The following is a 23,039-nucleotide window of genomic DNA, read 5'->3' as shown; positions in this document are numbered from 1 at the left end:
GGTGCCTGATGTTCAAAACCAGCTGCTGAGGAGGAGCAGAGACTGGGAGATCTCGAGACTTCACCCTTTTCCGGGGCTGGCTGTTAATGCTCAAAATCGTGGGGTGGGTGGCGGCTGGAGCTGGCACAATGGGAGAGCATTTTCCATGCACCTCTGCCAATTTTCTGGGGTCCAGCCTCCCTGCAGACAGTCCTACCCTCGGCGGGGGTATGGTCTGGGTTACTTGATCAATCGCGGATCCTTTCCCACCTCTCGTACACCAGGCTGTCCATCAAGATCTGAACTGCTCGGTGTTTGGTTACCGTAGTTTTGAGACTGCAGGTGCCTAATAACAACCTTGCAGCATGGGCCTGCTCATTCAGAATGCACCGTCTGCTCCATACTTGAAACCAGGCTGAGAACATGCAGGCTTCTGCTTTTACCTTTCTTGGACCACAGACCTCACGCTGCTTAATTGTGCATCAGTGCGCTGGGGAGCAGGGGCTAGGGTATGGGACTGGAGTTCTGTTCCTGGCTTTGTCACTCCATGTGCTCTGGGATTAGTCACGTCTGTGCTCTGTACCTCAGTTTCCCCATCGGTAAATGGGTGATATTATTATTGAACTCTATTATTGGAAACTGCTGTATAAGCACTTACTGTATGTTGTTAACCTATAATTTACCGTTTATTAAATGCTGTACCAGTGCTCATTGTATGTTGTCCTTTGATAGACCGACATGCAGTAGGAACTGTCATCTGTCCTTGCATATTGGCTGACCTGTAGATAAACCCGATTCCCCTCCCTAGTTTGAATAGATACTTTAAAGTCACGGGCCCGTGTGTAACCTGGTGGACTGTATCTGGTGCAGTCTGACCCCTGGGCAGGCCAAGGAGGAGGTCTGCGATAACCCAATTGGTGAGGCTTCTAACATGCAGCTTTTCTAAACTCTGTGGGTTACAATAACTGCAAGCGCAGCATTTGTGGGTCTTTGACTCCTAATCACTCTCTCCCTGGAAGGCAGGAGTTTCATTTTGGCTAAAAGCCCCTCTGCTTCCCACATGGACGTGGACTGCAGACAATTGCACTTGAATCCCCAGAGGAAAGGCCGGTGAGGTGATTCACATGCCGCCCGCCTGATCCATCTGGGGCTCTGCTGCTGCTGTGTCCACTTGAGCTGGGTTCCAAATTGGGGCCGTTGCGGGGCTACTGATGCTTCTCCAGCGTCTGGCAGCCGACTGACTCGGAACAAGCTCCTGTCTGCGTTCTGGCCAAGGCCTGAGTTCTCCAGCTCCCCGGGGCAGGCCGTGGAGGTGGTCAGTGTGTGCCCTGCTCTCCGCACCATGCCAGCCTCACTTGCCTCCTCCAGGGACTCCGCTTACTGGGTTGGTGTGTTTAAGACCCTCTGTGGGAACACAAAGAGGAGGAGTGAGCAGAGATAGCAAGGAGGGGGCACCCGCTGTGTGCTCTGCTAGCTAGTCGCACAGCTTAATTCTCAAGTGCCCATGTGAATTGTTTAGCAATAAGTAACCATGCAGGCTTCTGCTCTTACCTGTTCTTGGATCACTGGCCTCCTCACGCTGCTTAATTCCATGCCAGAGCATGGGGCAAGGGTCTGGGGCTAAGTTCTGTGCCTGGCTCTGTCACTCCATGTGCTCTGGGGTTAGTCACGTCTCTGTTTGCATTTCAGCTTCCCCAGCTGTGAATGGTGCTATTAGTATTTGTAGGATTGAGCTCTGTGAATGGAAAAAGTGATATTTGCACTTATTGTTGTCTTTTGATAGACAAACATCCAGTAGGAACTGTCAGAGGCTGATTTGTAGATAAACTTGGTCCTTCTTCCTAGTTTGAATAGATTCGTTCAAGTCAGGGACCATGTGTGAGGTAACTGACTATCACATCCGATGAAGTGAGCTGTAGCTCACGAAAGCTCATGCTCAAATAAATGGGTTCGTCTCTAAGGTGCCACAAGTCCTCCTTTTCTTTTGACTGTCTCTTGTGCAGTTACTGGCTCTGGGAAGGCAATGTTGATTTTCACAATAAGTAGACGCAGTCCTGGTGGAATTTGCTGGTCTCTTCCCTCCTCCAACTTTCTTTCTCCGCTCCCACTGTTCCCTTCTGGTGGAGAATTCAGGATTAGACCCTGCAAATCTGGGACTGTCTCAGCAGGTGTAATCCACAACACAGACTAAACTGGGCCCTTTTAAACAGAACCATTATGGGTATCAGGTTCCAGAAATTAATGAAGAAGCTTTCTCCCTAAATGCTCGAAAAACATCAATAAACCTCCCTAATCCCCTGTTGATGTAGACTGGTATAATCCCTGTTTCAGTTTGGGGAAACTGAGGCACGGGTTAATTAAGTGATTTACAGTGCTTCTGTCCCTTGCTATAACACTGCCTCCCTGGCTTCATCTGATCTCATTGCGTTCAGATGAGCCTGCTGTTGACCTCTGTATGCTGAGAGTTGCCGTCTGTTTGTAGCACACTTAGCTTCACTGGCCTGGACACACCCTTAATAGGAGATGCTCTCTCTGCAGCTGAAGGGGCAAGTCTTTTATTTAAACGCTGGGTTTAGGGGGGAGGGGGACATGGGAGCCCTAGCCATGGCCAGTTACCTCCTTAGGAAAAAGGCAGCTTGTTTCTTTGCAGCTAAAAGTGATTTCTAGTAGGCCCAGATCTCTGGGGGTCTAGAGAAGTGACAGGAGCAAATTGGCCACCCCTCCCCCGTCTCTGGAGACTGGGGCAACAATCTGATTTTGTTAATTGACCGTCCTGTTTTCCCCGGGCTCCCAGGTTACAGCCATGGAGGAGATGGTCATCTGGGAGCAGCACACTGTGTCGCTGAGCAAGGTGAGCCGGCCCCACCCCTTTGCTTGTTCACTGCGCTGTCTCCCTCGGGAGGGTGGGCGTCGGGGCTTTCATCGTGGGCGGTGACACTGCGGATCAGCCAAGCCCCCTGACTGGAGCCCTCTGCCTTCCGATGTGACTGGGCTCCTAGCAGCTGGGCTCCTAGCAGCGTGAGCTGCTTCCCCATGGGGCCCTGCTGACGCCAGCCTGGCAGCGCAAGCCAGCTGGGGTGACCCGAGAAGTGCCTGGCCAGTGCCAAGCAGCCCCCCAGCAGCGTGAGCTTCCTTGTGGTACTGAGCTAGCTGAATCTGGCCGTAGGAGCCCCTTCGTGGCAGCGATGCAACTGGCCTGCCAAGGAAGTGGCTTACAGCAGGGCTTAGCAGCCACTCAGAAATGCCTGCCCACCCACCGTGCCCTCCCCCTTCCATCTGCAGCCGGCATCCTCTGTGCAGAGCCCGACCTTGTATGTATCTGTCGCACTAGGACCCTCGAAGGGGCTTTGGCATCGCCATCTCAGGAGGCAGGGACCGTCCCAGCGGCTTGGCTGGGGACCCCTCTATCGTTGTCTCAGATGTGGTACCCGGTGGACCAGCAGCTGGCAGGCTCCAGTGAGTGGCTGTTGGAGCCGGAAGGATTCACTGAGGAAAGCGTTGTGAGCAAAGAGGATCCAAACTTCCCCAGGTTCTGGGGTATCTTGGATTCGGGTCCCTCTCTACTCATGAGAGGAAGCAACACTTCAAACACTTGCTGATCTGCAGCTAGGAGTTGCTATCGTCTTCTCTGTTTTGCAGATGGGGAAACTGAGGCACAGAGAGGGGCATGATTGGCTGAAGGTCAGCAAGGGAGTCAGTTAGAACCCGGGAGGTCCTGGCTCCAGTCATATGCTCAGAACATGCCTCGTGGGGGTTGGGAGGCAGGTCTGCTGGGGTCACTAGTGTGGGAGGAAGGGGAGAGTAGCAGCTGCTGGGAAAGTCCCTGCTACGCTAGCTCCCTGAGGGGATCTGCCTTTCTAGCTGCTGGCTCCTGCCTTGGTGTCAGGAGGCAGACTGGGGGGTGGAGTTGGGGAAGGAAGAGGCCAGTGGGGGTGCAGATTGGAGGACATGGGGATTTTGGACCTGGGAGGGTCTCCTGCCCTTTCTGGGGTGGGACCTGCCTTTTCAGAACTGCAAATGAACATGCTCCCCATCAGCAGACTGTCCGGGGGTGAAAAGTGGGTTAGACTGTCACTGCAGAGGCATTTGCCTGGGCTGAGGGGCTGCTCCTAGCCACTTGGGAGCCTTATCGCACTCTCCCCTGTGCCCTGGCAAGGGATCTGCCTGACTTGAGTCTTTCCTTTCCAGGACGAGAGATCACATTGTGATGGTGAACGGCCTTTCCATGGAGAACGTGTCCTCCTCCTTTGCCATCCAGACGCTCAAAACCTGTGGCAAGTTAGCTAACATTGTAAGCATCCTGCCTGGGAGGGGCTGACTTGGCTTGGGTGGGAGGAGAGGTAACAAGGGTCCAGCGTAAAGCCTTGATGTGGGGCAAGTTTTCCCACCTGGATGTTCCACTTGTCTGTCCTTGGATTAAACGCAGCCCTCATGGAACTGGCTGCAACTCCCTTGCGCAGTTAATTCCAGTGAGAATGTGTGTTGTGTCCCTAGCTTGAGTCCTATTCTCACACTCCGTCCTTAACTGGACTGTGATGATGCTACTAACTCCAGTTTTCTGGCCCATCAGAGGGTATAAGCTAAAGCCTGAGTTAGTGGATCCTGGGAACTACAGGCCAGTCAGCCTCACCTCAGTCCCCGGAAAAATCATGGAGCAGGTCCTCAAAGAATCAATCCTGAAGCACTTAGAGGAGAGGAAAGTGATCAGGAACAGTCAGCATGGATTCACCAAGGGAAGGTCATGCCTGACTAATCTAATCGCCTTCTATGATGAGATTACTGGTTCTGTGGATGAAGGGAAAGCAGTGGATGTATTGTTTCTTGACTTTAGCAAAGCTTTTGACACGGTCTCCCACAGTATTCTTGTCAGCAAGTTAAAGAAGTACGGGCTGGATGAATGCACTATAAGGTGGGTAGAAAGTTGGCTAGATTGTCGGGCTCAACGGGTAGTGATCAATGGCTCCATGTCTAGTTGGCAGCCGGGTCAAGTGGAGTGCCCCGGGGTCGGTCCTGGGGCTGGTTTTGTTCAATATCATCATAAATGATCTGGAGGATGGTGTGGATTGCACTCTCAGCAAATTTGCGGATGATACTAAACTGGGAGGAGTGGTAGATACGCTGGAGGGCAGGGATAGGATACAGAGGGACCTAGACAAATTGGAGGATTGGGCCAAAAGAAATCTGATGAGGTTCAATAAGGATAAATGCAGGGTCCTGCACTTAGGACGGAAGAACCCACTGCACAGCTACAGACTAGGGACCGAATGGCTAGGCAGCAGTTCTGCGGAAAAGGACCTAGGGGTGACAGTGGACGAGAAGATAGATATGAGTCAGCAGTGTGCCCTTGTTGCCAAGAAGGCCAATGGCATTTTGGGATGTAGAAGGAGGGGCATAGCGAGCAGATCGAGGGACGTGATCGTCCCCATCTATTCGACATTGGTGAGGCCTCATCTGGAGTACTGTGTCCAGTTTTGGGCCCCACACTACAAGAAGGATGTGGATAAATTGGAGAGAGTCCAGCGAAGGGCAACAAAAATGATTAGGAGTCTGGAACACATGACTAATGAGGAGAGGCTGAGGGAACCGGGATTGTTTAGTCTGCAGAAGAGAAGAATGAGGAGGGATTTGATAGCTGCTTTCAACTACCTGAGAGGTGGTTCCAGAGAGGATGGTTCTAGACTATTCTCAGTGGTAGAAGAGGACAGGACAAGGAGTAATGGTCTCAAGTTGCAGTGGGGGAGGTTTAGGTTGGATATTAGGAAAAACTTTTTCACTAGGAGGGTGGTGAAACACTGGAATGCGTTCCCTAGGGAGGTGGTAGAATCTCCTTCCTTAGAAGTTTTTAAGGTCAGGCTTGACAAAGCCCTGGCTGGGATGATTTAATTGGGGATTGGTCCTGCTTTGAGCAGGGGGTTGGACTAGATGACCTCCTGAGGTCCCTTCCAACCCTGATATTCTATGATTCTAGTGCAGACTAATGCTCGAGTTCATACAACTTGTCAGCTGCTAACACCACCGCTCTGCAGTGTGGATGCAGGCTTGCTCCACTTGAGAGCCGCTGGTCCTCCTGTGCCTTCCCACAATTCCCCCCGTGGGCCCAGAGAAACAAACAAGTTCTTCAATAATTAACTGAGAGTGAATTCAAAGAGCTGGCCAGTGAAGCAGTTACTGAAGTGCAAAGAACTATGGGACATGCTCCCAGAAGTCTTAGTTCCACCCAGGAGTCAGTGGAGCGTAGGTGTTTATTTCCCCTCCTACTGTCCTTGTAAACTGCTGGAAATGGCCCACCTTGATTATCACTACAAAAGCTTCCTCTGGCCCCCTCCACCCCCCAGCTCTCCTGCTGGTAATAGCTCACCTTTCCTGATCACTCTTGTTACAGTCTGTATGGTAACACCCATTGTTTCATGTTCTCTGTGTATATAAAATGTCCCCACTGTATTTTCCTCTGCATGCATCCAATGAAGTGAGCTGTAGCTCCCAAAAGCTTATGCTCAAATACATTTGTTAGTCTCCAAGGAGCCACAAGTACTCCTTTGCTTAGTGTGGACACCGCAGCTGGAGAGTGGCCGCTCTCACTCAAGAGCAGCAACTCGAATTAACTTTGTAGTGCAGATGTACCCTGAATAAGTGAGGCCTCATCCACTTACACCAGGGCTGAATTTGGGTCCACTTTCTACCAAGCATTTCATGGTTAGCTACAGCCCTGGTTCTTCCACCCCATGGCTTGTTTAGATTGGCATGTCTTGGTCCCTGTTAACCTGGCAAATTACCCGCAGGAATCAACAGCATCTTAAAATATTGCAGGGCACTAACTCCTTGCAAACTTTTAAAATTATGAAAGAGGATAACTCTAGAAATAATTACAGCTTTCAGAGTAGCAGCCGTGTTAGTCTGTATTCGCAAAAAGAACAAGAGTACTTGTGGCACCTTAGAGACTAACAAATCTATTTGAGCATAAGCTTTCGTGAGCTACAGCTCACTTCATCAGATGCTCACGAAAGCTTATGCTCAAATAAATTTGTTAGTCTCTAAGGTGCCACAAGTCCACCTGTTCTTTTTCTAGGATTAACTGTAGGCAATCGCAGCTCAAAGCCAACTGCAAACATGCTGGGGTGGTGAGTAGCAGCACCAGAAGTAAAACTGCATCCGCACTTTTGTTTAAAACTAGATTTTCAAATCTCTCTAAAAATCCATGTACGTAGACAGATCTGAAAATAGGTACGTCACACGTCAGTCCAGGGCCTGGTCCAGAATTTGTAGTAGGAAACTGGGAACCAAATTACCCCATATATAGGCTGCCCCCAAAAATGACCTATTAAAATTTTAGCTTCTAACCAGAAGTTCCTGGCTCCAAGTCCTGTGCTCGCTTCTGTCTCAGGCCAGTGTTGGCAGAGTGGGGGGAGCCCTCAATCAGATGGAGAGCCCTCGTAGATCATGCCCTTCTGAATGGGCCCTACTCGGCAAAGTGGCTCTGGGACCTTTGTTGCTGCTCTCGTGGAGCTGCTCTGAATGCCTGAGACTGCCTCAGGGTATGTCTACACTACGGAATAAGGTCGAATTTATAGAAGTCGTTTTTTTAGAAATCGGTTTTATATATTCGAGTGTGTCCCCCCCCACAGAAAATGCTCTAAGTGCATTAACTCGGCGGAGCGCTTCCACAGTACCGAGGCTAGAGTCGACTTCCGGAGCGTTGCACTGTGGGTAGCTATCCCACAGTTCCCGCAGTCTCCGCTGCCCATTGGAATTCTGGGTTGAGATCCCAATGCCTGATGGAGCTAAAACGTTGTCGCGGGTGGTTCTGGGTACATATTGTCAGGCCCCCGTTCCCTCCCTCCCTCCGTGAAAGCAAGGGCAGACAATCGTTTCGCGCCTTTTTTCCTGAGTTACCTGTGCAGACGCCATACCACGGCAAGCATGGAGCCCGCTCAGCTCACTGTCGCCGTACGTCTCCTGGGTGCTGGCAGACGCGGTACGGCATTGCTACACAGCAGCAGCAACCCATTGCCTGCTGGCAGCAGACGGTACAGTACGACTGGTAGCCGTCATCGTCATGTCCGAGGTGCTCCTGGCCACGTCGGCTGGGAGCGCCTGGGCAGACATGGGCGCAGGGACTAAATTTGGAGTGACTTGATCAGGTCATTCTCTTTAGTCCTGCAGTCAGTCCTATTGAACCGTCTTATAGTGAGCAGGCAGGCGATACGGATTGCTAGCAGTCCTATTGCATCATCTTCTGCCGGGCAGGCAAGAGATGAGGATGGCTAGCAGTCCTATTGTACCATTTTCTGCCGAGCAGCCATGAGATGTGGATGGCATGCAGTCCTTCTGCACCATCTGCTGCCAGCCAAAGATGTAAAAGATAGATGGAGTGGATCAAAACAAGAAATAGATCAGATTTGTTTTGTACTCATTTGCCTCCCCCCCTCCCCCGTCTAGGGGACTCATTCCTCTAGGTCACACTGCAGTCACTCACAGAGAAGGTGCAGCGAGGTAAATCTAGCCATGTATCAATCAGAGGCCAGGCTAACCTCCTGGTTCCAATAAGAACAATAACTTAGGTGCACCATTTCTTATTGGAACCCTCCGTGAAGTCCTGCCTGAAATACTCCTTGATGTAAAGCCACCCCCTTTGTTGATCCCTGAAGCCAACCCTGTAAGCCATGTCATCAGTCGCCCCTCCCTCCGTCAGAGCAACGGCAGACAATCGTTCCGCGCCTTTTTTCTGTGCAGACGCCATACCAAGGCAAGCATGGAGGCTGCTCAGCTCACTTTGGCAATTAGGAGCACATTGGCAATTAGGAGCACATTAAACACCACACGCAGTATATGCAGCACCAGAACCTGGCAGAGCGATACCAGGCGAGGAGGCAACGTCAGTGCGGTCATGTGAGTGATCAGGACATGGACACAGATTTCTCTGAAAGCATGGGCCCTGGCAATGTGGGAATCATGATGCTAATGGGGCAGGTTCATGCTGTGGAACACCGATTCTGGGCTCGGGAAACAAGCACAGACTGGTGGGACCGCATAGTGTTGCAGGTCTGGGACGATTCCCAGTGGCTGCGAAACTTTCGCATGTGTAAGGGCACTTTCATGGAACTTTGTGACTTGCTTTCCCCTGCCCTGAAGCGCATGAATACCAAGATGAGAGCAGCCCTCACAGTTGAGAAGCGAGTGGCGATAGCCCTGTGGAAGCTTGCAACGCCAGACAGCTACCGGTCAGTTGGGAATCAATTTGGAGTGGGCAAATCTACTGTGGGGGCTGCTGTGATGCAAGTAGCCAACGCAATCAAAGATCTGCTATGAAGGGTAGTGACCCTGGGAAATGTGCAGGTCATAGTGGATGGCTTTGCTGCAATGGGATTCCCTAACTGTGGTGGGGCTATAGACGGAACCCATATCCCTATCTTGGCACCGGAGCACCAAGCCGCCGAGTACATAAACCGCAAGGGGTACTTTTCGATAGTGCTGCAAGCTCTGGTGGATCACAAGGGACGTTTCACCAACATCAACGTGGGATGGCCGGGAAAGGTGCATGACGCTCGCATCTTCAGGAACTCTGGTCTGTTTCAAAAGCTGCAGGAAGGGACTTTAATCCCAGACCAGAAAATAACTGTTGGGGATGTTGAAATGCCTATATGTATCCTTGGGGACCCAGCCTACCCCTTAATGCCATGGCTCATGAAGCCGTACACAGGCAGCCTGGACAGTAGTCAGGAGCTGTTCAACTACAGGCTGAGCAAGTGCAGAATGGTGGTAGAATGTGCATTTGGACGTTTAAAGGCGCGCTGGCGCAGTTTACTGACTCGCTTAGACCTCAGCGAAACCAATATTCCCACTGTTATTACTGCTTGCTGTGTGCTCCACAATATCTGTGAGAGTAAGGGTGAGACGTTTATGGTGGGGTGGGAGGTTGAGGCAAATCGCCTGGCCGCTGGTTACGTGCAGCCAGACACCAGGGCGGTTAGAAGAGCACAGGAGGGCGTGGTACGCATCAGAGAAGCTTTGAAAACCAGTTTCATGACTGGCCAGGCTATGGTGTGAAAGTTCTGTTTGTTTCTCCTTGATGAAACCCCCCCTCCACTCCCTTTGGTTCACTCTACTTCCCTGTAGCGAACCACCTTCCCCTCCTCCCTTCAATCACCACTTGCAGAGGCAATAAAGTCATTGTTGCTTCACATTCATGCATTCTTTATTAATTCATCACACAAATAGGGGGATGACTACCAAGGTAGCCCAGGAGGGGTGGTGGAGGAGGGAAGGAAAATGCCACACAGCACTTTAAAAGTTTACAACTTTAAAATTTATTGAATGCCAGCCTTCTTTTTTTTGGGCAATCCTCTGTGGCGGAGTGGCTGGTTGGCCGGTGGCCCCCCCACGCGTTCTTGGGCGTCTGGGTGTGGAGGCTATGGAACTTGGGGAGGAGGGCGGTTGGTTACAGAGGGGCTGTAGTGGCAGTCTGTGCTCCAGCTGCCTTTGCTGCAGCTCAACCATACACTGGAGCATACTGGTTTGGTCCTCCAGCAGCCTCAGCATTGAATCCTGCCTCCTCTCATCATGCTGCCAGCACATTTGAGCTTCAGCCCGCCACTTACTCTCTTCAGCCCGCCACCTCTCCTCCCAGTCATTTTGTGCTTTCCTGCACTCTGACATTCTTTGCCTCCACACATTCGTCTGTGCTTTGTCAGTGTGGGAGGACAGCATGAGCTCGGAGAACATTTCATCTTGAGTGCATTTTTTTTTCTTTCTAATCTTCACTAGCCTCTGGGAAGGAGAAGATCCTGTGATCATTGAAACACATGCAGCTGGTGGAGAAAAAAAAAAGGGACAGCGGTATTTAAAAAGACACATTTTATAAAACAGTGGCTACACTCTTTCAGGGTAAACCTTGCTGTTAACATTACATACATAGCACATGTGCTTTCGTTACAAGGTCGCATTTTGCCTCCCCCCACTGTGAGGCTACCCCCTCAACCCTCCCCCCTCCCCTTGGCTAACAGTGGGGAACATTTCTGTTCAGCCACAGGCAAACAGCCCAGCAGGAATGGGCTCCTCTGCGTGTCCCCTGAAGAAAAGCACTCTATTTCAACCAGGTGACCATGAATTATATCTCACTCTCCTGAGGATAACACAGAGAGATAAAGAACGGATGTTGTTTGAACGGCAGCAAACATACACTGCAATGCTTTGTTGTACAATGATTCCTGAGTACGTGTTACTGGCCTGGAGTGGTAAGGTGTCCTACCATGAAGGACGCAATAAGGCTGCCCTCCCCAGAAACCTTTTGCAAAGGCTTTAGGAGTACATCCAGGAGAGCCGCGAATGCCAGGGCAAAGTAATCCTTTCACATGCTTGCTTTTAAACCATGTATAGTATTTTAAAAGGTACACTCACCGGGGGTCCCGTCTCCGCCTGCTAGGTCCAGGAGGCAGCCTTGGGTGGGTTCGGGGGGTACTGGCTCCAGGTCCAGGGTGAGAAACAGTTCCTGGCTGTGGGGAAAAATGGTTTCTCTGCTTGCTTGCTGTGAGCTATCTACAACCTCCTCCTCCTCCTCCTCATCTTCTTCTTCGTCCCCAAAACCTGCTTCCGTGTTGCCTCCATCTCCATTGAAGGAGTCAAACAACATGGCTGGGGTAGTGGTGGCTGAACCCCCTAAAATGGCATGCAGCTCATCATAGAAGCGGCATGTTTGGGGCTCTGACCCGGAGCGGCCATTCGCCTCTGTAGTTTTCTGGTAGGCTTGCCTCAGCTCCTTCAGTTTCACGTGGCACTGCTTCGGGTCCCTGTTATGGCCTCTGTCCTTCATGCCCTGGGAGATTTTGACAATGGTTTTGGCATTTCGAAAACTGGAACGGAGTTCTGATAGCACGGATTCCTCTCCCCAAACAGCGATCAGATCCCATACCTCCCGTTCAGTCCGTGCTGGAGCTCTTTTGCGATTCTGGGACTCCATCATGGTCACCTCTGCTGATGAGCTCTGCATGGTCACCTGCAGCTTGCCATGCTGGCCAAACAGGAAATGAGATTCAAAAGTTTGCGGTTCTTTTCCTGTCTACCTGGCCAGTGCATCTGAGTTGAGAGTGCTGTCCAGAGCGGTCACAATGGAGCACTCTGGGATAGCTCCCGGAGGCCAATACCGTCGAATTGTGTCCACAGTACCCCAAATTCGAGCCGGCAAGGCCGATTTAAGCGCTAATCCACTTGTCAGGGGTGGAGTAAGGAAATCGATTTTAAGAGCCCTTTAAGTCGAAATAAAGGGCTTCATCGTGTGGACGGGTGCAGGTTTACATCGATTTTAATGCTGCTAAATTCGACCTAAAGTCCTAGTGTAGACCAGGACTCAGAGCAATCTCCCGTTAACGGCCCTTCTCACTCTGCAGCAGCCCAGCACAGAACAAACAGTGCAGTGTGGACTCACTGTGAGCAGAGTGCTTCATGCATCGGGGGGGCTCTGGCTGTATTTTAAGGATGACTCTAGACACACCTGACTCGAGAGGCTGTTCCAAAGGCATGAGCTAGCGGGGAGGAAGGCACAATGTCAGGAGGGGGCAAAGGAGACAAAGGGCATGGTTGGGTCATGAGCATGAGCTGAGGAAGGAAGGGATGCGGGGAGGGTGGAGGTAGGCAGGCAATCAGCTATGTTGGGAGGTCCGCGATATGCCATTGCATTGATGGGACTGGCCACTTGTCAGTCTGGCTGCTTACTCTTCAAAGAACAGATGGGACCGCGTGGCTCCTGATGTGTCCTGTCCCCTCCATGTTTAATCTGAGACAACATGGCTCCTCCTTTGCTCATCTCCCTTTTATCTGTGCCTGTTGAACCATGGAACAGTCTGGATCCCATTAGTTGGCAGAGTCCGTCACCTCCAACGCACACGTAGGAGTTACAGGAAGGGACTCGTGGGGCTGGTCTTCACTTCAGTCTTACCAGTGTAACTATTGTGGCTCGAGGTGTGATTCCTGAAATAGTTACACCAGGCTAAGCCCCAGTGTGGCTGCAGTTACATCAGTATAAAGGCGCCTTGTCCTGGTATAGTTATTTCCCTTTGCTGTACTGGTACAAAGCACCTTTCTATCAGCACAACTGCGTCCTCATGAGGGGGCGCTGAACCGGTTTGTCTGTGCCAGTGTAGTTCAAGGGAGACAACTTTCTAGTACAGAAACCAGGGGGCTCCTCTGTCCCAGCTCTGTCACTGACTCTCTGTGGGGCCTTGGGCAAATAACGTAATGTCTCTGTGCCGTGGCTTTCTGCATCTGTAAATGAAGATAATGTCACTCTTCTCCCTCAGTGAAGTGCTTTGAAATCAGGGGTGGTTCTCTTTTGGGAGTGCTGTTTGTGTCTAACAGAGTACGTGTCATTTGCCAGCCAATTCTTCTTCCTTCCCACCTGCAGACAGTGAAGAGACCAAAGAAAATTCAGCTTCCTGTAACCAAAACCACCCAGCCACTATCCAGTGACTCCTTGCACTCTCCCAACACCGTCCGATATGATTCGGATGAGGAATTCGGGTACCAGGGAGACGAGTCGTCGCCGCGGAGCACAGGGAAAGGATACAGGTACGACAGTTACAACCAGAGCCGGCCCCAGGATGACGCGGATTACAGTAGAGGCTACGACGGAGACTCCTCCAGTGAGAGGAGCTCCGGCCACTATCGGGATAACAGCGATAATCGAAGGCAGGTGTCCAGAAGTAGAAGGCGGAGCCAGGATGGCAGCAACAGGAGACAGAGGCAAGACAGTGGCTCTGAAAGGCAGAGTTACCATAGACAACGCTCCACCAATGGGTATGGCCACGAAGAGGACACCAATGGGCTTGTGCTAGTGTCTGGGTTCAAGAGGCTGCCGCGCCAGGAGGTACCAATGAAACCCATCCGCTCTGTTCTGGTGAAGCAGAAAGAGGGCGAAGGTAAGAGGCAGCTTCCCTATTCTCTCTCCACCAACCCCATCCCGTGTTAATGAACCATCCTTCTTCGTTGCAGTCTGGTGGAGGCTGCCTGGCGTGCGGGAGGGACAGAACAGGATGACTTTGAGGACTCAGAAATTAAGGACCTTTAACACCAGCGAGGCTGAGCAGTGGTGCATGCTTCCTACTGGCTGTTGTCTTCACTGCTCTGCCCCAGAGGGGATGCCTTGGGAGGTGGAATAGGAAGGAATATCTTCACTTCTACACACACTGGGTCTGGGGCCACATTGCACTGAGTTAACTAAATCAGTTTAGAAACCGAGCTAGTTAAATGCGTGCAATTTGTGTACGCACACCAGGCCTTACCGACTGGAGTTTATGGCCTGGCTCACCCTACAGCTAGAGCCGTGAGGGGAGGGCAAGGGTTCCCACTGCGTACTGTGGGCTCATAGCGAGGGCCTGTCTCCCTGATATCCCAGATCTGGTATTTCTCTCGTTCCATTCCCTGAACCTGACTTGTCTGTCTCTCTCCTGGGGCGCAGAATACGGCTTGAAGCTGGGAAGCCAGATCTTTATCAAACACATAACGGAGACCGGCTTGGCTGCCAAGGACAGCTTGCTGCACGAAGGGGACCTCATTTTAAAGGTATGCAGAGGCCTGGAAGGATTGGTGCACTCATCAGCTTGTGCCTGATGCTGGGTTTCAGTGTAGGGTGTGACGCTGTCTATGGGCCGGGCTGTCTGGAGATTCTCGGGAACTCTCTGCACTAGGAAGATGAGGCTGTTTTGATAACAGATGTTAAACTATTTCTGCCGGCCCCAAAATGGCTTTGAAATGTCCGCCCTGCCAGTGTAGATGGGGTAACTGGCTTCAGCATCACTTGAAAGAGGCTGTTTTGACCCCCACCATCAAAAAAGGTTCCTTTCCCCAGTGCAGATGCAACCTTAGAGCTGATGGGAGGCACAGCAGAAACTCCTCTCCAATCTGCTCGTGACTTGGGCATTGCTGTCATGTGGTTCAATGGACCAATATTAAAAAACAAAGTGGTGGTGGGGGGGGAAACCAGTAAAAGTTAATAATGCTCCCCCAGCCTTAGGAAATACAGTGTGAAACATGGACCCGCAACCCCACAGCTTGAGAACAGAAGACGGAGCGGGGACCTGATTACAGTCTCCAAATACATTAAAGGCTGTTACAGAGAGGGAGGTGATCAATTGTTCTCCATGTCCACTGAAAGGAGGACAAGAAGTAATGGGCTTAAGCTGCAGCAAGGAAGATTTAGGTTAGATATTAGGAAAAACTCTCTCAGGGTAGCGAAGCTCTGGAACAGGGTTCCCGGGGCGGGCCCTCTGGAATCCCCATCCCTGGAGGATTGTAAGACCAGGCTGGACAAACCCCTGTTAGGGATGGCCTAGATTTACTTAGTCCTGCCTCAGCACAGGGGGCTGGATTTGTGGCCTCTCAGGGCCCTTCCAGCCCAACATTTCCCTGGTTCTATCAACAAGAATGCGCAAAAACACACTCTGTTCCCCAAGCAAATCAATTCTACATGACCACAGGCCCCAAAGTTCCACTCAGACAGCCTGAAAACTGCCCTCTCTTTGACACCACTGTCCCGTGGATTAATCACGATTGCCTACCATTTTCAGTTTGGAGTCTAGCCCGCTGATTAGGTGTATTGCCATAGCACCAAGGAGCCTAGTCGTGGCGCAGGAGCCCAGGGCGCTAGGTGCTGAAAAAACACAGAACAGAGACACAGATCCTGCCCCAAAGAACTGACAATCGGAGTAAAGTTACTCGGATTTATTTCTGACAGCATGTGGTGCATGGAGCTGAGTTTTGGAACTGTGAAGTTTGTGTTCTGTGAGAGCTGAAGATAAGCAATTGACGTATAGTGAGTGATGTCACTTACATGAAAGCATTGAGCTGTAGATATGAACCTATCCTTGTTAGTTTGATTTTTGTAGCGTATTATGGGACGAGAACTTAAATTCTGACTTTTGATTACGGAGGTCTCCACTTCCAGTAAGTTATTACATGCAAACACTCCACACTGTCCAGCGCCTCTTTATTGGTAGATATTAACAGGTAACCGATGGTTTGCTTGTCCGCTCCAACAGTTACGTACTTCTTTTGGCTGCTGAATAGGTTTAGCTGGTTGAGATCATGTGACACAGTGGTGTGGGGATCTGGCCCTCTGGCACGTAGATTAATCTGGGCTCTTTCCTGGCCAGGAGATATGTGTATTCCGCCTCCACCCCTTGGCACTTTGCAGAGGGCAGAGTTCAGGCTGCCTCGGTGTGACCGTGGAGGCTGGCTGGGTAGGGTTCAATTGCAGAGGAGTGGACAGTGTGTGTCTTTGTGAGTAACTGTGTGTGTGAGCGGGTGCTGATAAACGGTTTCACACTGAATTTCCCAGTTTTGTGTGAGAAACAGGTCAAATTGCACAGGACAGAGTGGAGTATGGTGAGTGGGTGTTTTGATGTTTGAGTTTCTGTATTTGAATGTTTAAATTACGGCGATTGCTCCCTGTGTCTTCTCGGTCTGAAAGTTTCTAAGTAATTTCTTGTTCTTCTTTGATTGTTCACGTCCATTCCAATTAGTTGTGCACACGCCACGTGCATGGATGTCGGAAACTTTTCCCCTTAGCAGCTCCCGTCAGGTCAGCAGGGGAGCCCCCTAGAATGGTGCAGGGGATATATTACCCTGCTGGCCCGACCCCCCCTTCAGTTCCTTCTTACCATCCGTGGTGGCGCTGGAATGTTTTCTCTCTCTTGCGAGTGATCCCTTAGCCTTTCAGTCTTCTAGTTAGAGTTCTTAGATAGTTGCCAGTTTGTTAGAACTCCAGAAACAATGGAAGCTAGTTCCAGCACCAGCCTTGGGCTGCGGGGCAAGCCGCAAGCACAGGGTTTCAAAGCTTGCGCCACGTGCTGCAAGTCTATGCCTAACAGTGACCCCCATGAGCGCTGCAAAATCTGCAAGGCCTTTAAGCCGCTCACCAAGAAAGAAAGAGACTTTCCCCTTAAGCAGTTGCTCATGAAGTCGTGTTACAACCACCGGCCTCTGACTGACCGGCCCGGGCCCCAGCTTCCTTGCTGCGAAGTGCCCTGGCATCCCCGCACTACCCGGAACCACCCAGGCACCGTAAATCACTGGCACTGAGACAGGACGACCAACTTCAACTCTGGTCTACCTCTCTGACACCGACTAAGCGGCACAAGCAAGGGGAAAGAGGGCACTCTCCCTGAAGAGCTACTAAGCCGCTCAAAGACGCTCCTGGCATGCAAAGACACAATGCGGGCCCGAGCCAAGAACCAGCACCGTCGACTCCGGCCCCATAGGCCCCATTGAGTCCGGTACCCAGCAGTTTCAGTGCCAACGAAGGCTTGGAGAAGGTCCTCGAACACCCCTCCACACCTGACACTTTTGAGGCAGCAAAAGACCTCACTGACTTGTCAGCGCCAAACCCCCTGCCGTGCAGGGAGAAGCCTCCAGCACCACCTAAAAGGGTGCCGTCCAGAGGGAAGCTGGCAATGGTGTGCTGCTCGAGGTCACCGTCATGGCGTCCAGCTAGTCCCCTGCGCCCACGACCCAGCGTGAGGTTACGGCACCAGAGGCGAACAAGCCTGCGGCGACTGCACGCCAGTCCCCGACTTACCATTGGTCACCCGGCACCGGAGTATGGACCCGATGACCTCACTGGCACCGAGTGTGAGACACCGATCCCGGTCCCAAGACTCCCAGTACCAGTCGTGGTCCCGGTAAGGCAGGCACCGCTCCTCGGCTCTCCAGCACCCTGCAACTGCTCAACGTTCAGCACCCTCCTGGTCCTCTCCGTTGGCATCCTCCGGCTCCGAGGCCGACTCCGGTCGCTCTAGCAATAGGAGACATTGAACAATATCCAGCAGAGAATCCCAACCAGCATGGCAACCACAATGGCCTCCTCCAGGTCAGTGGCCCTTCTGGACTCCATGGGCCTACCACCAGCAACAGGGCATCTCCTCCAGAGCCTCTAGGTCCGGACAATCTATGCGACGCCATTCCAGGTCACCACACAGGCACGCATCAAGGACAAGGGAGGCCACTCTCTCTAGGCTGCCCCCGGACCCACAAGAGCAACTGGTGCCCCCAAGCCCAATACCAGAGGCGGTGCCTAGCTCTGCGACATCTCGAGAGGTGTCAGCCCCACAGGGCTTGAAGTGACCCAGGCATATGAGGACACACAGGTGGGTCTAGATCAGGGCAACCTGCAGCACCTCACTTCCTCCTCTTCCCCAGACAAGGCGGTGGCGGGCACATCAGTCTCAGGACCACCACCAATCGACCACAGGGCTCACCAGGAGCTACTCCGTAGGATTGCCCTCAATATGGGCCTCCAGGTGGAAGAAATGGTTGAGCAGGAGGATCCAGTGGTGGATATCCTGACGCTTGAGGGTCCCTCCAGAGTCGCACTCCCTCTCATAAAGACCATACAAACAAATTACAAAACAATATGGCAGACACCGATGGCCAGGGGCGTAGAAAAGAAATACTTCACTTCCTCCAATGGCTACGAGTTCCTGTTCTGCTGTCCAACTCCCTGTTCCCTATCGTTTCAGCAGTCAATGAAAAGGAAAGACAGGGCCAACAAGCCTCGGCCCCAGAGGCCAAGGAAGACAAACATTTGGACCTCTTCGTTAGGAAGGTCTACTCCTCTGGAGGCCTCCAGTTACGTAAAGCCAACCAGCAGGTGATCCTTAATAAACATAATTTCAACTCTTGGACAGCCGTGTCCAAGTTTAAGGATCGCCTGCCCCAGGACTTACACTCTGAGTTTGCAGCTTTAATCGAGGAAGGGAAGGCAGTGGCTAAAACTTCATTACAAGCCTCCCTCGATTCAGCAGACTCTGCGGCCAGAACCATTGCCTTGGGGGTAGTCATGTGACTCTCAGCGTGGCACCAGGCATCAGGCCTCCCTCCAGAGGTTCAGAATACCCTCCAAGACCTTCCTTTCGAGGGTTCAGGCCTTTTCTCGGAGCAAACAGACTCCGGGCTGCATGGCCTTAAGGATTCTCGGGCCACCCTGAAGTCGCTAGGGTTGCATACGCCGGCAACCAGTGAAAGCCCTTCAGGCCTCAGCCTCCACAGCAGAGGCAGTATCAACCCAGGCCCAGGCAGGAGCCGTATCGAAGGCGGGGCAGAAATAACAGGCGCAGACGGAACAATGCGCCTAACCAGGACCAGAGTAAATCCCAACCTGGAAACAAGCAAGGGTTTTGAGGGTGCGCCCGAGGACAGTGTACCAACCCAGCTCCCGGATCCATCCCCATGGTTTTTAAACCGACTATCCCACTTCTACCGTGCGTGGTCCCATATAACATCGGACTGTTGGGCCCTATGCATGGTACAGGTGGGATACTCTTCCCAGTTCTCCTCCTCCCCTTCCTCCCACCCACCTTCCCCATCCCGCTTCAGGGACCCCTCTCACGAGCAACTCCTTATGCAGGAGGTTTGTTCGCTCCTTGAGATAGGTGCAGTGGAGGAGGTTCCACAGGAGCTAAGGGGAAAGGGGTTTTACTCCCGTTCTTTCTAATCCCCAAGGTCTTCAACCCATTTTAGACCTTCGCAGACTCAACAAATTTATGGTCAAGCTCCAGTTCTGCATGGTCTCCCTGTGATGTTATTGACATAATCTGGGACCGTATAGATCATCATTGCAACCAAGGTCCTGTAGTGGCACCAAATCTTATATAAAGGGGGTCAAATGAGGTATCTAAGACAAGGTTATGGTTTGCTGGTTATGATTATGCTGTCTTTATGTGTGTATCATTTTTGTAGTTATGAATACTGGCTCTATGCTGTCTGTATTTCAAACTTATGCTCTGCTTCTGGGTGACACCCCAGACAAGTTGATGTCAGCTCTGCCTAGCCTGCTGGATGGCCCATTAAGGACCATCAGCTGCACAACTGACCCACTGAGAGAAGGCAGACATGCCTTGGGACTCAGCAAGGTGTGCAGGGACCTGCCTAGGGACAGAACTCTGAGGTGTTTCCAGGCCATGGGATGGACAGCTTGTCTTTGGGACAAAGAAAGAAAGAGACCACATGGCAAGAGACTATACAAAGCTGCTGCAGCTCCTCCATCTTGTCTTCAATCCTGCTTCTGACCTCTGGAGGGACTTTGCTACAGACTGAAGCTTTGAACCAAGGACTGAATGACCCATCCCAGCTGGGGATGTTCTCCAGAGACTGGATTTGAACCTGCCGTTTATTCTATCACTGCTGCAAGCCTGAACCAAGAACTTGGCCATTCCTGTATGTCATTGATTTCATTTAACCAATTCTAGCTCTCATCTATATTTCTTTCCTTTTATGAATAAACCTTTAGACTTTAGATTCTAAAGGATTGGCAACAGTGTGATTTTGTGGGCAAGATCTGATTTGTATATTGACCTGGGTGTGGTCCTTTGGGATCGAGAGAACCTTTTTTCTTTTACTGGGGTATTGGTTTTCATAACCATTTGTCCCCATAACGAGGGGCACTGGTGGAGATACTGGGAAACTGGAGTGTCTAAGGGAATTGCTTGTGTGACTTGTGGTGAGCCAGTGGGGTAAAACCAAAGTCTTCTCTGTTTGGCTGGTTTGGTTTGCCTTGGTGTGCATAGAAACCCCAGCCTTGGTCTGTAACTGCCCTGCTTTAAGCAATTTGTCCTGAATTGGCACTCTCAGTTGGGTCCCGCCAGAACCAACATTGTTATACTCCCTAAGCACTATTATTCCATCTTTGGATCCGGGGGATTGGTACGCTGACCTCGACATGAAAAACACATACTTCCATATCGCTATTCATCCGGCGCACCGACACTTCCTCCAGTTTGTCATAAACCAAGATCACTACCAGTTCATGGTTCTCCCATTTGGCCTGTCCACAGCCCCCCGAGTGTTCACGAAATGTATGTCGGTGGTGGCGGCCTTCCTGCAGAAAAGGCAGGTTCGAGTGTACCCATACCTCGATAACTGGCTTTTCACAGGTCTTTCCAAGGACGAGGTCCAGTCCCACATGACGATGGTCATGGACACATTTCCACAGACTGGGGCTCCTCCTCAGTGTACCCAAATCTTCTCTCATACCCACTCAAAGGATAGAATTTATAGGGGCAGTCCTGAACTCGGTACAGGCGAAAGCGAACCTTCCAGAGTCCAGATTCTAAGCCATAGAGTAGATTGTAAAATCAATGCTTTGGTATCCCACTACCACAGTCAGGTATTGCCTACAGCTAATAGGACATATGGCAGCATGCACGTACGTGGTCAAGCATGCCCGACTGAGACTCGGACCCTTGCAAGCATGGTTCGCACTGTCTTACCATCCATACAGAGCCCCCCTGGACCTCGTGGTGATGATCCTGGCACAGATTCTAGAATCCCTGCGCTGGTGGCCGGACCAACCAGTGGTCTGTGCAGGGGTCCCCTTCGCCAAGCCCCAACCTTCTCTGACGTTAGTAACAGATGCGTCAGATCTGAGCTGGGGCGCACACTTTGGGGACCTGAGGACACAAGGCATGTGGTCGAGGGACAAGATACTTCTCCATATCAACCTGAAGGAGCTCAGGGCGGTTCGTCTGGCCTGCCAAACCTTTCATACCACATTGCAAGGTCACAGCATGACAGTCCTGACAGACGACACCACCGCCATGTTCTATATAAACAAACCAGGCGGAACCCGCTCCTCACCTCTGTGCTGTGAGGCTCTTCTTCTCTGGGACTTCTGTATAGCCCAATCCATTCCTCTCGAAGGATCCTACCTCCCAGGAGTGCGGAATGAGCTTGCCAATCGCCTCAGCAGGTCATACCACATGCACGAGTGGTCAATCAGATTGGACATCATACAGTCAGTCTGCCAGAAGTGGGGTTATGCCCAAGTAGACCTTTTCGCCACCAAGAGCAACAGACAGTGCCCGCAGTTCTGCTCATTCCAAAACCACAGTCCAGGCTTGATTGCCGATGTGTTCTTAATACCATGGGGCGAGGGTCTGAAGTATGCCTTTCCTCCTATCTCGCTTGTCCACTGGGTCCTCCTCAAAATTCACAGAGACAGAGCGATGGTAATCATGATCGCCCCATCTTGGCCCTGACAGCATTGGTATACAACCCTATTAGAGCTGTCCATAGATGCCCCAATTGCTCTGCCCCTTCACCCAGATCTAATCACGCAGGACCATGGGCGCCTCCTTCACCTGAACCTGCAATCTCTGCATCTCATGGTGTGGAAACTCCATGGCTAAACCCCATGGAGAGCCAGTGCTCTCAGTCGGTCAGACAAATTCTCCTCGGCAGTAGGAAACTTTCCACTAAGGCTGCCTACCTGGCGAAATGGAAAAGGTTTTCCTGTTGGTGTGAACACAAGCGCCTTCAACCGCTCCAGGCTACCATCCCAGTTATTTTAGAATACTTCCTACACATTAAACATCAGGGTCTATCCCTTTCTTCCATCAGAGTACACCTGGTGGTCATTTCAGCTTTCCATCCAGGGGAGTCTGGGCACTCGGTATTTTTTAATCCCATTGTGGGGCGATTCCTCAAAGGTCTGGAGAGGGTGTTCCCGTATTCTCGCCCACCTGTCCCAACCTGGAACCTGAATCTGGTCCTCTCCAAACTCATGAGCCCACCATTTGAGCCCCAGGCCACTTGTTTCCTCCTCTACCTTTCTTGGAAGGTGGCATTCCTGGTGGCCATTACATCGGCAAGGAGGGTGTCCGAGCTGAGAGCCCTCACCTCTGAACCGCCTTACACGGTGTTTCATAAGGACAAGGTGCAGCTTAGACCCCACCCTAAATTTCTCCCCAGGGTGGTCTCCCAATTCCACATGGGTCAGGACATTTGCTTACTGGTGTTCTTTCCAGAACCCCACATGAGCCCAAGACACCGCAGCCTACACACGCTGGATGTTCGGAGAGCCCTGGTGTTCTACATAGAGCACACAAAATCTTTCCACAAGTCGACCCAATTGTTCGTCGCCATAGCTGACAGAATGAAGGTGTGACGAAATGGGACTGTTCTTAATGTTTCCTCTGAATATTGTGTGGGTGCCTCAGTTTCCCCTATGCATTTCTTAAGTCTCTGGGAGGTGGGATAAGGGGGTGTAATTGTTGGAGAGCAAAGGGCCAGTGTACATA

General features: G+C 51.5%; 1 protein-coding gene across 1 annotated transcript in view; it reads left to right on the top strand.

Moving 5' to 3' along the window:
* TJP3 (tight junction protein 3) overlaps positions 1 to 23,039 on the top strand; it is a 59,931-nt gene that overhangs the window by 17,079 nt on the left and 19,813 nt on the right. The window contains exons 2-6 of the mRNA XM_084614317.1: positions 2,774 to 2,830; positions 3,311 to 3,435; positions 4,168 to 4,270; positions 13,373 to 13,886; positions 14,426 to 14,529. Of these exons, the coding sequence (XP_084470443.1) occupies positions 2,783 to 2,830; positions 3,311 to 3,435; positions 4,168 to 4,270; positions 13,373 to 13,886; positions 14,426 to 14,529 (894 nt within the window). The 5' untranslated portion in view covers positions 2,774 to 2,782. The remainder of the gene's footprint in view (positions 1 to 2,773; positions 2,831 to 3,310; positions 3,436 to 4,167; positions 4,271 to 13,372; positions 13,887 to 14,425; positions 14,530 to 23,039) is intronic.

This window comes from Lepidochelys olivacea (genome assembly GCF_965140295.1).
Source record: "Lepidochelys olivacea isolate rLepOli2 genome assembly, chromosome: 25".
NCBI lineage: Eukaryota > Metazoa > Chordata > Testudines > Cheloniidae > Lepidochelys > Lepidochelys olivacea.
This window is presented reverse-complemented; position numbering and strand designations above follow the sequence as displayed.